General features: G+C 34.6%; 1 protein-coding gene across 2 annotated transcripts in view; it reads right to left on the bottom strand.

The window, feature by feature from the left end:
- Rc3h1 (ring finger and CCCH-type domains 1) overlaps positions 1–14,550 on the bottom strand; it is a 77,316-nt gene that overhangs the window by 15,135 nt on the left and 47,631 nt on the right. For both annotated transcript variants that reach the window (XM_046430018.2, XM_058574475.1), the window contains exons 8-14: positions 12,847–12,965; positions 11,273–11,385; positions 8,955–9,236; positions 8,456–8,667; positions 5,939–6,306; positions 5,090–5,260; positions 338–490 (exon numbers count right to left, since the gene is read on the bottom strand). In XM_046430018.2, the coding sequence (XP_046285974.1) occupies positions 338–490; positions 5,090–5,260; positions 5,939–6,306; positions 8,456–8,667; positions 8,955–9,236; positions 11,273–11,385; positions 12,847–12,965 (1,418 nt within the window). The remainder of the gene's footprint in view (positions 1–337; positions 491–5,089; positions 5,261–5,938; positions 6,307–8,455; positions 8,668–8,954; positions 9,237–11,272; positions 11,386–12,846; positions 12,966–14,550) is intronic.

Here is a 14,550-nt window from a genome sequence, read left to right as displayed (position 1 = left end):
ATTCAACTTTGTTTTTTAGAGCTGTAAAAAAGTTTTATTTGGTGAAGCCCAAAATCTTAATTACATAAAACAATTTAGCTTGGGTTCTAAATAATTGGTGGGAAATTACCACCTGCACAGAAATATAATAAATGTTCTTTTGTCTAGATAATAAATTTTTACTTTTACTTGAATGAAACAAAAGAACCATATAGTTTCAATGCAGTTCAACGGCAGAGAAGACTATCATCTGAAACTCTAAAGCAAAGCTCAATTATTTGTGTCTAGACTATAATGAGTAAAAATTTACTTGGTGTCTCTTGATTTGTATTAATTATGGCTTAGCCATTACACATACCATCATTTCCACACTCCCTGCTGCCACAACATCTTTGGGTTTTGCATCTTTGGTTCCAATGTAGGAGCCGATGGTGTCACATGACCAAGGAGAGTATTGGCTATAATCATTTCCTTTGTATTTCCCAGCTACCTTCAATTCTTCATCCAAAAACTATAGATGAAGAAAAACAAACAAACAAAACAAAACAAACAAATAAACAAAACAAAAAAAAAAACCAAACAGGAAATGGGTCTATGAGTAACAAGACAGAGAAAGCAAGGAATTTCTCAGAACATTAAACTGAAGCAATAAAGTGTTTTACTTTTAAAAAAATATTATTTTTTAGTTGTAGTTGAACACAATTACTTTATTTTTATGTAGTGCTGATGATCAAACCCAGGGCCCTGGACATGCTAGGCGAGTGCTCCACTGGTGAGACACAACCCTAGCCTGTATATTTGACTTTTAAGTGTCAATTTTTATAGTTTATGAAACGAATAGCTTTAGTAAAGAATGGTGTTTTTAGCCATCACACTTTGTTATTGAGAGGTCAAAAAGAAGTATCTCAGTTTCCTACAAGGAATCAAGCCAGAATTTTACAGGTTTGCCCATCCTTTTCTTCATTACATTAGATGAAATCAACATTTAAGCAAATATGTATTAAGGCATGATTTTCCTAGATCCCCCTCAATGCTGTCTTTAAGATAAACAAAAACATTAAATACAGTTTCAAGTGCAGTGGATGATGATGTAACAATTCGTTTTTTTTTTTAATATTTATTTTTTAGTTGTAACTGGACACATTATCTTATTTATTTTATTTTTATGTGGTGCCGAGGATCGAACCCAGGGCCTTGCATGTGCTAGACGAGAGATCTACCACTGAGCCATAATCCCAGCCCCAGATGTAACAATTCTTTATTAAAATCTCTTTAACAGCAATAATTCCTATCTTGAATATCAATTCTGGTCCATAGGATGATTCAAGGATATAAAAAGGATAATATGCATAATTTTTATCTTCTTAATGTAAGTTCTGCAATTATCTAGTAAGAGAATAGCTATTGTTATATTCACTTTTATGTAATATTTGGCATTTTCAAAGTGGTTTCCTGTACACTGTCTCATAAATTCTTCAAGTTCAATAGAGAAAAATGTAGATACAATCTAATCAAAGCTAAACCACAACAGAACAAGAACTTTAACATTGCTTTCACTTTATCACAAGAATATGTAGATCTACTGTTATCTATGGGCTGCTGGTACACTTAAGAGGATCTAAGTCTTATACTTAAGGATCTCTTCTGAGTCATAAGTATAGCCTTCTGCACTGAGCAAGGCTATGTGCTCATCAATACTCACTTCAACCACAATTTCTGTTTCTGTTGTTCAAAACATCTTTCCTTTTGACTGCCCTACCACTTTTTAAAAATTTCATCCCCTTTATATTTCCCCTTCATCTTCAAACTTCATGTATAACAGCTAGCTTTTAAAACATACTATCTACTAAAAAGCACACCCTTTTCACCCCAAATATAATGTGCTATGCAACTGTTAAAGGAATTGGATAAATTTTTATATATAAACATACAGAGTAACTAGTTAAGTAAAAATAAACTGTAAGCAAAAAAATGCAAAACAAAGGCATAAAATCTCAAAATGTATGATCAAATCATCCTAGTAGAAAATAATGTTAGTATAGGATCACAAAGAAAATGAAATACATAACAAATTAACAGTAGCTACAGAAAATAGGATTTTGGAAAATTATTTCTATGTTATGTATTTCTATAATGTTTGAATTTAGTACAACTATATGTAAGCTGTTTATAATAAAAATTGAAGCTTAAATATGTAGAGTTTTCTATGTCCTAAGATAGTTCTATATAAAGTTCTTTAACAGCGAGGCATTATTGTTAATTTTAATGAAAATTAAAATATAAAATAAACAGTTATTATTTACCAAATGTCCACTATGTGCTGTCTTTCAAAAAACATATATAACTATAAGCTTAAGTACTATGTATAAAACAACAAAACAAAACAAACAAACAAATAAGATCAATAAAGCAAAAAGCTGGGTTTTACAAATAAAATGAACAAATCCATAGCAAGACCAACCAAGAAAAAATATATACCAACAGCAGAAGTGGAAAAATAAGTATCACTACAGATCAGATAAACATTAAAAAGATGCAAGACAACATTCATTCACAATAACTATTAGCACTGTTTTGTAGAAATACAAAGAAGGTAAAATCCAAAGTTATGGTTTACTGTCCTATGGTACATTAATTAGTTTTTGATATTGTTTCAGTAGTGGGGACTGAACCCAGAGACACTCTACCACAGAGCTACCTCGCTGGCCCATTTTGAAAAAATGGGGTCTTCCCTAGGTTGCCAAGGATGGTCCTGACTTTGAGATCCTCTTGCCTCAGCCTCCCCGGCTGCTGGGATTTCAGGTTTATACTACCATGCCTACTACATTAACCAGCTTTTGGTTTGTTTGTTTGTTTTAAGCAGCTTTATTTTAGGGTTCTTCTTTTTTTCCAACTTTGACTACCTGTATTGCTTTTTTTTTTCTTTATTACCATCCTGTTAATTTTCTCATTACTAAGTTAAACACAAAAATTGTAAAACAATAAATGGAAACTTAATCTGATAAAGATCTCCTACCAAAAAACCTAGAGCAAACATAATAATGGTGAATTACTAAAAGCTTTACCTACTCAAAAATTACCAATGAGTAAAGAATACCGGCTATTATACTTCTATGCAACATTATTCTGGAGTATAAACAAAAGACAAAAGGAATACAAAGGAAACAGCTGGTAATTATTCAGAGGACATGACTATGTGCTCAGAAAACCCAAAAGAACCCACTAACAAATATTAGAATTAGTCAGGAAATTTAGCCTGCTAAAGAGCAGAATACACAAAAGTCTACTTAATTTCTCTATGTTAATAACAAATAGAATATAAAATTTCAGAAAGGATTCCATTTAAAGTAGTTCAGAAAAACATTAGTGCTGAGGGTGTGGCTCAGTGGTAGGGCACTTGCAAGACTCTCCATTGGATCATGGGGCGCGGGTGGGGGGTGGGGAATCACTTGTACAAATAGAGAGAGAGATCATGTTCATGGAAACTTGATTTCTAAAGATGTCACTTCTTTCAAAATTGATCTAAAACAACACTATTCTATAGAAATATATTTTACTCAAATACATAGTTTTAAATTTCTAGTAGACACATTAAAAAATAATTAAAAAAACAGTGAAATTAAATTTTTTGGGGTGGTATTAGAAAACAAACCCACAGCCTTGAACACACTAGACAAGAGCTCCACCAGTTAAAATTAATCTTTAAAAAAAAAAAAAAAATTAGCGAGGGGGAGGGGTACAGGGAATTAAACCCAGAGGTGCTTGACCATATCCCCAGCCCCTATTGCCTTTTAATTTGAAATGGGTCTCACCAAGTTGCTGAGACTAAGCCTTGAACTTGTGATCCTCTCCTGCATCATTTTTCCCATTTGCTAGATGCCACTGCATTCATCAAAATTAATCTTAAAAATGCATTTCACAACTGGGCATGGTGGCACATGCCTGTAATCCCAGAGGCTCGGGAGGCTGAGGCCCTAAGAAACTCAGTGAGACCCTGTCTCTAAATATAATACAAAAAGGGCTGGGTATATGCCTCAGTGGTTAAGTGCCGGTGAGTTCAATCTTCGGTACAGAAATAAAAGAGAGACAGGCATTTCACTTAACCCAATATATCCAGATAGTAAAAAGTAAAATATTTTTTTTGGTACTAAAAAATGTGCTTATAGCACATTTCAATTTGGATGAGTCTCCTCCTGCCTCTTTTTCTTGGCAGCTCTGGGGATTGAACCCAGGGCCTTATGTGGTAGGCAAGCACTCTACCACTGATATATACCTCCAGCCCCTGGACTAGCTACCACATGTTCCAGCACAGCTTCAGAGATTCAATGAATCTTAATCAAAACTGAAGCAAATATTTTTGTGAAATTATGTAAATTCCCCCTGACTCCCCAGTACTGGGAATTGAACCCAGGGGCACTTTATCACTGAATATACAATCCCAAGCCCTTTTAATTTTACACAGGGTCTCATCAAGTTGCTTGGGACCTTCCTGCCTCAGCCTCCTGGGCCAATGGATTACAGGTGTGCATGCTGCAACTGGCTAACATGATAAATAAAACTACATTAAAGGAATGTGGCTGGAGGTGATAGGGGTGGCAGATACATGGTATTGGTGTAAGACAATCAGATCAATGGTCACCTCATTATAACAAGGTAACTGCAGGACAAGGGGGAAAGGATGCTCATTTCATTAAATGGTACAGGATAAATGAGTTACCCTTAGAGAGAGACACACACACACACCACACACACACAAAAGTATCATGACCCCAACACAGTTTATATAAAAAAAATCGATTCTAAGGGCTGGGGTTATAGTCAGTGGTTGAATGCTTGCCTTGCATGCATGAGGCACTGGGTTCAATCCTCAGCACCACATAAAAACATAAATAAAACAAAGATATTAAAAAAGAAAAAAAATGGATTCTAGATGGATTATACATCTAAGTATAAAATAAAATAATCTTTAGAAGAAAACAGCATATACCTTGATAACTCTAGGAATAGGCAGATAACCTTGGGAATATATAAAGATTATTTAAACAGGACACACACATACACACAAACTGATAAAGGAAAAATTAATAAAAAACGAAAAAGATGTGCTTACTTCCTCTTGATGGAATGTGGGAGGCAATGTTGGTGAAGGTGCAAAAGGAGGTGGAGAGATAACCTTTCTTTCCTCCAGTTGAGCCATAATTTCCTTTCGTCGGCGATGTAGCTCATCTAGACTAGGATGGGGCTGGGGAGGAGGAGGAGGAAGCCGGCTATATGGAGGCTCCTGAAAATGGAAAGAGTAGTTAAAATTAACAGAGAATTTCAGAACACATCAGTTTATTTAGTATATATTTAAAATTAGAAGCAGCCTGTATTCACACTGTAAAATTCAGAAATACTGACTTAAACTAAAGAAAAAGAAATGCACTAAAATGCTCAAGGTTTCCCAAAAGCTAAATTTAGGTTTATTTTTCTTGGCCAGAGACCATCATTTCCTAATAGAATCAAAATATTCATTCACTCATTCATTCATTCATTTATGGTACTGGAGATTGAACCTAAGGCCTTGCTTGCACTAGGCAAGCACTCTTAACACTGAGCTACATTTTCTAGTTTTATCTTGACACAGAGTCATACTAAGTTGCCTAGGTTGTACTCAAACTTTCAATCCTTCTGCCTCAGCCTTCTGAGCAACTAGGATTACAGGTATATACCTTCATGCTATCCAGGAATTATTAAGACCATCTAAATTCACAAACTAAGAATCATTAGTTGGGAGACCTCCCATTAATACTTTTAAAAAAAAAAACCCTACTTGAATTATGAAAATAATTTTTAAAAGGAAAGAAACCTTCTTATACAAAATAAGTGATCAAATTCTATCAGCATAGCCAAGAAATTAATGAATCACTGCCAAAAATAAACTAAGTCTATGTAATGAGAAAAAAAAAATACACCATACTCTGGGATACGAAGGTCTGATCTGAGTAGGATGAGGGGCTACTGGATAGTAACCCTCCACTTGCTGGTATCTTTCTCTGGACTCTGGTACATATGATGGTACTGCAGCAGGTGGAATCTCAATGGGTATAGGGCTTTCTCGGAAAATTTCCTCTCTTGTATAAGACTGAGCAGGGTACACTCGACGGCCATCATAGTGAGGTGGGTACATAGGTGGGTACTGTTGTGGCTGTGCGCCATACTGAGAGTTCATAACACGATCTTGGAGGTAGGGTGGATAAGGATCCAAGTAGGGAGGACCAGGTTCAGGAGCAGATGGTGGAGGTCGAACAAAGCGGGATACACATGGTGGTGGGGTATAGTACATACCTGTATAATACAAAGAAAAGGAACCAAAGGCAACAATTTGCCAAACTATTTTCATTCATACACAAACACATATTTTAAATACTGAAACACTGAAGCATTAATAATTCACTTATTTCTTCAGAAGTTTTCCCTCCTGCTTACATTGTTAGGTTAGCTTTATGAGAATATGAAGCTAAAATTATCCTTAGGCCTAGCATGTGTGAGACCCTGGGTTTGATTCCTAGTACAAATAGCCCATGCACCTATAGCCACACAATTTAAATGTCACTGAAAAAAAAAAAAAAAAAAAAACTAAGCTATTTATAATCTACAATAGTAGACTGATTCTTACTGTTTGACCCTCTTTCTGGTGTTGTCTTAATGTAATACTGAAAATGGAAAACAAAAAGTTCCATTTTACAGAAATCCTTGAAATTCCATTTCTACTACAGATCTGAATATGAAACTGAATTTACTGGTAACATACAAAAAGTCCATTTTGCTGGTGCATATCTAGTAACTACTACTTAGTTCCAGAGTTGAGATAAAGCTGCAGTAGTAGGTTTTCAATTTCACTGTAGCAGTTAGAACAGAAGTTTTCCACTTCTGTATTTTCATTGTAAAAGATTCAATAAGCATCTAGTTCTGGGATTTATTCTTGGGAGACTTAGCTTAAGTCTGCTTCCCATAGTCCATGGATATCGTGGGCATTAAACTCCTGCACTAAGCCTCTTTCTACTTAATATAGCTAGAATGACTTCTGTAATCTACAACTGGGTCCTGACTAGTACACAGTACATTTAAAGTTACACATTAGCCAGCTCAATAAAAATAGCTAGATTTTTCCTGGTCAAAAGAAAGATATCAATCAAGTTTTGTCATTTTTTTTTGTTAGTAATGTCATATCAATTAAAAATTATTCTCTTGAATGTACAGGAGGTGACATTTCTGATTCAAAATTAAAAGCCTTGAGAAAAGGAAACAAAAGACATCTTTATTGCCTATTTATTTATTTGGTACTGGGGATTGAGCCCAGGGTTGTTTTACCTATGGGCTACATCTCCAGAATTTTTTGTTTTTTTTTTAAATTTTCAGACAGGATCTCACTAAGTTGCTTAGGGCCTTGCTGAAGTGCTGAGGCTGGTCTCGAACTTGTGATCTCCTGTCTCAAGACTCCCAAGCTGCTGGGATTACAGGTATGCATACCTGGCCTCCATTTAACAAATAATAGCATTTCATTCTGTTGTATCTCTGACAGAGATACAACACTTCAATTTTAAAATCTTTCAGCATTTTGTAATATACTGTAAATATTAAACTTTAGTCATCCCCTTTCTTCTCCATACCTTTACCTTTTTTTGGGGGGAGGGTACTAGGGTTGAACCCAGGAGTACCCTACCACAAATTATATCCCCAAACCTTTTTATTTTATTTTTTTTAAAATTTTTTTAGTTGTTGATGGACATTATTTTATTTTTATTCATTTATTGATATGTGGTGCTGAAAATCAAACCCAGTGCCTCACACATGTGAGGCAAGCATTCTACCACTGAGCTACAACCCCAGACCCCTTTTTATTTTAAGTTGCCCAGGCTGGCCACAAACGTGTGATCCTCCTAACTCAGCCTCCCAAGTCATTGGTATTATAGGAGCGCACCACCATGCCTAGAGGATTAACAGTTTTCTAACTCTTCCATGACTCTAGACTCTTTCTAATCCACTCATAAATTTTTCTTTCCATTCCTAATACCTCTATTTGAAGCATTTTTTTCATGGGTTTTTCTGACTCAAGTTCTCAATGATGTCCTTTTTGGTCAGCTTCTCTCTCTCTCTCTCCCTCTCTCTCTCTCACACACACACTAATCATATATATAAGTAGTTTTTTATTCTTTACTATTGATTATATACAATAAACTCCAAAAGGATCAATGTTAGTTTTTCATATATATATATATATATATATATATATTTTATAGGTCCAAAAAATACAGATAACTGTGCATAGTTACAAAGGTAGTTTATTTAGTTGATCATAAAAATCTCATTTTTTTCCCAAAGTAAAAACACAATTACTTGTTTTAAGGAAGCCACTATGTAAATCATCACTCTAACCTGCATAGTTTTCTTAACCCCTAAGACAAGTGAGTGATATAAATGAAATATCCATTACCCTGCTGATAAGGTGCTGGTTCAAATGGTGGGGCAGCTCCTCGAGGATCCTGATAATAAACATCTGCTTGTGCTGGATATAACTGAGAACCTCGTGGTACCATCTGAATTGGTTTGGTGACAGGCATGGGAGGCAGATCTGCAGGCCCCCTTGGAGGTACAGGATGTGGATTCACAGGTAAGGCAGAAATACTCTTAGGGACAGATTCTAGCCTAAGGGAATAAGATTATAAATCTAAGATTTAGATCTCTAAGATACTTCTAATATACATAAATTGTTCAATGTAAAAACAAGATGGCCACAATTTGATAAACTGGTTTATTCTAATAGTCATTTCCTCTACCAAATTTGCAAATTTTATCATTTTCACACCTATGCTATTTCTTAAAAACTACTAGTAGAATAAAGAAAGAAAACATTTTCTTTAACTAAAACATTAATCTTTCCTTCTTCTTCTGCTTTACATTTAAAAGGAAGAAACTGAGGAAAAATGACGTACAGGTCAGGAGGGGATCCTGGAGCACTACTGCTCAGATGATCTATTTTCCCTGGTTTCAGACTAGAATCATAGCTGGGATCTGTCCCCCGTGGAATCAGTTGTGTTACTGTATTTCCTGCTGGCACAATTCCATTTGGTAGAGCAGGGGGTTTTCTGCTAGGTAGATCCACTGCACCTTCTTCTGGAAGGATGGCTGCAGAAGGCAGGCCCACCTCATTCAACTGACCCAAAGAGGCACTCAGAGGTCTTCTGGGAACCAGACGTTTGTTCATTTTACGAAATCTATAACAAAAAGCAAAGGTACAAAAAAAAAAACAAAAAACAAAAAACACACAAATATCAACAAAAATACTTCAGTACTCTGTAATGTTATTCCTATGACATGTCTATACAGACACTGATATAAAAACTCATTGTTTTGTACAAAGACAGGTAAGAATCTTTCAAAGAGACAGCCATTATCTTTTGTCACTGATGTAAAATGTCACCTTGAGCACATAAGTTCTTATGTTTTTCAAACTCTTTTTAGACAGTTTACTAAGCTACCGTTCCTATGCATACCAGTTTTTATATTTATCTTAGCTTATAAAACAACTATTAATCTAGTCTCTTTTGAAAACTTTTTTTCCATAATTTTCCTACCTATTTGCATGTATTTATTCTTTTCAAGTGAATGATTTTGTTGGGCCTTTAATAATCACCACGTTGAGATTTTAATTGGGATCTCACAGAACTTACTGTTTATAAGGAATCTGTAATTTCAACTTTTTTCTCACATGGTGCTGGGAATCCAACCTAGTTAGTGCTTTGCACATGCGCTCTACCACTACCTACACCATCCAATACTCAACTTAATTTTTCTTTCTTTTGTTGGTTTTACAATATTGGAGATTGAACCCAACAGGGCCTTGTGTATGCTAGGGCCAACAGGGCCTACATGTTTTCCTTTTTATTTTACATGAAAGTGGTTCATTTTGTAACTTTACATATATCAGCTACTACTTCCAGAATGTTAAGAGTCAGGTGAAATGGCACATACCAATAATCCCAGCCACTCAGGAGACTGAGGTAGGAGGATCCCAAGTTTAAGGCCAGCCTGGGTAACTTAGTGAGACCCTGTCTCAAAATAAAATAAAAAGGGCTGGGGGTGTGCTCATTGGTAGAAGGCCTCTGGATTCAATACCAGAACAACGACAACAAAAAGGAAAACCCCGGAATGCTAACTTAAACTTTCTAGGAGAAAAATCTTACCTTTTTACTGACTTAATAAGATGAAATTATTATTGTACTAATTAAATGCATCATGCTACCATGGTGGCTTTTAAGATATAATTAATTAACTGGCTGAGAAAGTATGTATGATACTGTTATTATACTATAATACAAAGTATCTACTGTTGTATTAAAGGATTTTGATCTAAAATTGATGTTAGATTTTATTCAAATGACTTCTGCAATCTTTGGGTATGATCATGTTATTTCTTCAATCTATTTTAATGAATTACTGAATTCTTTTATTTGGAGTGATTTTTAATATTAATATTTTTGTCATTTTCTTTCCCTTTCTTTCTTTTGTTGGTTTTACAGTGTTGGAGATTGAACCCAACAGGGCCTCGTGTATACTAGGTGAGTGTCTACCTCTGAGCTATACTCCCAACCCCTAAAATTTTCTTTAATTGTGTTATCTTTGTTAAAATTTGGCATGTCATACCGGCTTTATTAAAAAAAAAAAAAGAAAAAGAAGAAGAAAACAGGCATGGTAATTCATACCTATAATCCCAGTGACTCAGGAGGTTAAAGCAGGAAGATCACAAGTTCAAGGCCAGCCTGGGCAACTTAGCAACCCTCAACAACTTGATGAAACCCCATCTCAAAATAAAAAATTAAAACGGATAGGGATGTAACTCCTCGGTGGCAAAGGATTGATAGGTTCATTCCCCAGTATCTGGCGAAGGAGGGTGGTGAGAGCAGGTGGTCTTTCTTTCTTTAGTGTGCTAGAAAACTTAACATCACTGTAATTATCCAGCCCTTGAAATTTCAAAAAACTATGAAGTTGAGCCAATGGCAAAATTTTCCACAGGTAACACATTATATAATTATTAAAAATTAGCTAAAATTAATGAAAATCGCTAACATTTTAATTTTTTTTGTAGTAAAAATGATTCATTTTGAGATAAACCTAAACACAAAATAGTTTTCTCTGTAGAAACAATGTAATTAATGAAAGCCGAAAAAACCACTCTCCTTATTTCTCAAAGTCAGCACACTGTTCTACTAATATCTTATTCCAAAAGCTGTCTCATGCTTTTCACACTTACTTTTCCAGTTCCTCTTGTGAGTGTGCAAATGTACAGCTGGCACCACGAGGGCATCCTCCTCTTTGCTTCATATCTCGACACATGTATGTTTTATATTTGCTATGCTGTGGAGGCTAAGACCAAAATCAAAACATCAGACATAAAACAAAAATTACAAAACCAAAATAAATGCAAATTCCAATTTGCCAGTTTAGGATTTTCACAATCTAGATGAATAAGATTAATCTCCATATTCATCTAAATTATCCAGAGACAAAGTTCTCAAAAGTTATTTTCCTTAAGTCTCAGAAAGTTAAAAATATGTAAGTGCTGGGCTGGGGTTGTGGCTCAACAGTAGAGCGCCTACCTAGCACGTGCGAGGACCTGGGTTCTATCCTCAGCACCACATAAAAATAAAAATAAATAAAGGTATCATGTTCAACTACCATTAAAAAAATAAATATTAAAAAAAAATATATATAAGTTCTAATTTTTCTGACATGTTGATGTTAATTCTCAAACACATGGCATCATATAAATTCTTAAACCTCAGGGCAACTTTATAATCTTTCTTCCAAGTTTTATAACAGAAAAACAAACCAATGGAATTTAAGACCTGCAAATGTATAAACTCTCTTCTAATATTTGTTTTGTGCAATGTTCAGACAGATATACATTTCCTATAAAATACTACAAAATGTACAAAAGGTCCAATTACCAATTCGTGACTTGCAGACGAATATGCCAATGACTTAAAATTCTCCAAAGGTACAAATTAAGCTTATTATTTACAACTTGAGGATAGGCATTAGGATGGATTTCAAAGTTAATATCAAATATAACACAGAAGTGAACCAAGTCTAACATATTTTATCACTAATGGCAGACCTTAAAAGCTTGTCTCATTGTTTTTGCTATATTCTTTGTGATAGCCAATGGAATAGAAAGCAACTGAAAGTTTCAGGTTTTTCAAAATTTCTTAGTCATAAAATAAAGCTCTTTATCTGTGTTTAGAATAAATGGGAAAATCATACCCAGATTATTCTACTAAGCAGGCTACTTTTGATATTTTTTGCCTTTCCACAGGGGAAAAAGATAGATTGCATAATCTATTTTTAATATTTACCTAAGTCAGGGAAATTAATAAGAGTATTAAATTCACAGGCTTTTCACTGCATATATAATAATATAGAAAAACCATTTACAGCTGTATGAGCAGTATTGGATTACTTAATACAGCAGTAATACCTATTGTCAAATTAATATATAATACAAAGTCCAGAGAATAATCTTAAATGGAATAAGGTTTAGCACGGAATATGCTTTCTTCATCAAATGTTGATATATTCGATGTGAAAAGTGAACCAGTGCAACATCAGATCAGTAAGGATTAGCTTAATGATGTTGGAAAAAATTACTAGGCTAAACCAGTAAATTGGCTGCTAACCATGCTAATTTATAATTTACATAGTTTTGATTGTCAGAGTCTTAAAATATTCATGTTATCTTTTTGACTTCATATCTGTAGATTTACTCACAATAGTTTCAAGGTATATGCATGGTGACTTAATTTTAAATTTTAAGCTGCATCTTACCTGCTGTTGATCTGCTCCTTTTTTGCTATGGTTCTGTATATAATCAACCAGCCCATGTACAACTGTACGCACAGCTACCAGTCCATTTTCTAGCTGTTCCCAAGTAGGAGGAGGAGCATCTATAGAACAAATGACAACAAAAATCTTCTTTAGCTATAATGTTATTAAATATTTGGTCCAATATATTAATAAAGAAGTTGCAATCAAGCATAATGCAGCCTTTCAAATAACTTATTCACCTAACCTCCTTTTTAAAGGAATGGACATATTCTTTTAAAAGATGTGTTTACAAACTAAAATTACCACAGGGAAAAAAAAGGTAACAAAGGAATTAAGGAAGCCAGAAAAAAAAGGCACCTGTCATTAGAACCTTAGTATTGAACAGACCAGAGTGTGACATGGACTGAGCTGACTGGAGAACATATCTCTGATATAAATGTATGGTTACCACTCAGCGTCTTCAACTAATTGTTCTTATGTAAAGATGCAAGGTTGGTCCTATAGTTTCCCAGGGACATCTGAAATCTGAGATTCCTAAATTTATCAATTTTCTGTTTTTTAAATGCTGAGAATTGAAACCAAGGCCTTGCACCTGCTAGGCAAGGGCTCTCTACTACTTAATTATACCCCTAGTCAAAACTTAAAAACAGTTTTTTTAAATATATTTTTAAAATATTTTAATAGTTGTAGTTGGACACAATACCTTTGTTTTACTTATTTTTATGTGGTGCTGAGGATCAAACCCAGTGTATCACACGTGCCAGGCAAGCACTCCACTGCTGAGCCACAACCCCAGCCACAAAATTTAACAGTTTTTAAATTTTGGCACCTAACAGATTTAGAACATTATACAGACCAACACAGGGGAGTTCACACAAAACTTAACTATGGACTGCCTAGAGTCAGCCAATTTGGTATGTTTATTTTGAAGTTTTACATAATTCAGGTATAGGATGAACAAAATGTTTAATAAGCTTAATAGAAGAGGTATTATATAAAGCAACTCAGCTACAGTCTTCATTTAGTATTTGTTAGTGCCAGATTTTTATTATATAACAATTAACCATAAAACTAAATATAAAATAATCTCTAAAAGAAATACAAAATCAAGGGCAAACACATTTTTAGACATGACTTCTTGCTGAAGCCATCATGCAAGACTTCTTGGTGACAACATTTGAATGGGGCTTTGAAGAACAAATGGAATTTCAATAGGGGGGAAAAAGGAGAACACGGAGAAGCTAAAGTGAACAGCTATTCAACAATACTCAGGCATCTACCATGCCTGAGTATTGTTCTAGTTGCTAGAGAAGCAGTAGTGATAAAACAAAAATTCCCATTATATTCAAGGAAAGGTTCCAGATAATAAACAAGAAAAATAATCAAAACAGAGTTTTAATTTTTTTTCATTTAACATTATATTGCAAGCATTTTCTGTGTTTGCTCCACCATTTTTCAATTTTATATTTATTTATTTTGATACTGGGGATTAAAACCAGGGCACTTAACCTATGAGTCACACCCCTAGCTCTTTTTTTTTAATTCTTCTTTTATACTGAGACAGGCTCTTGCTAAGTTGCTTAGGGCCTCGCTAAATTGCTGAAGCTGACTTTGAACTTAAATCCTCCTGGCTCAGCCTCCTGAGCTTCTGGGATTACAAGCATGTGCCACTGTAACCGGCTCAGAGTTTTTAGGAAATGATGA

The sequence above is a fragment of the Marmota monax genome, unplaced genomic scaffold, assembly GCF_021218885.2.
Source record: "Marmota monax isolate L192 unplaced genomic scaffold, Marmota_monax_Labrador192_F-V1.1 WCK01_AAM20220418_F8-fsc00055, whole genome shotgun sequence".
Classification (NCBI taxonomy): Eukaryota; Metazoa; Chordata; class Mammalia; order Rodentia; family Sciuridae; genus Marmota; species Marmota monax.
This window is presented reverse-complemented; position numbering and strand designations above follow the sequence as displayed.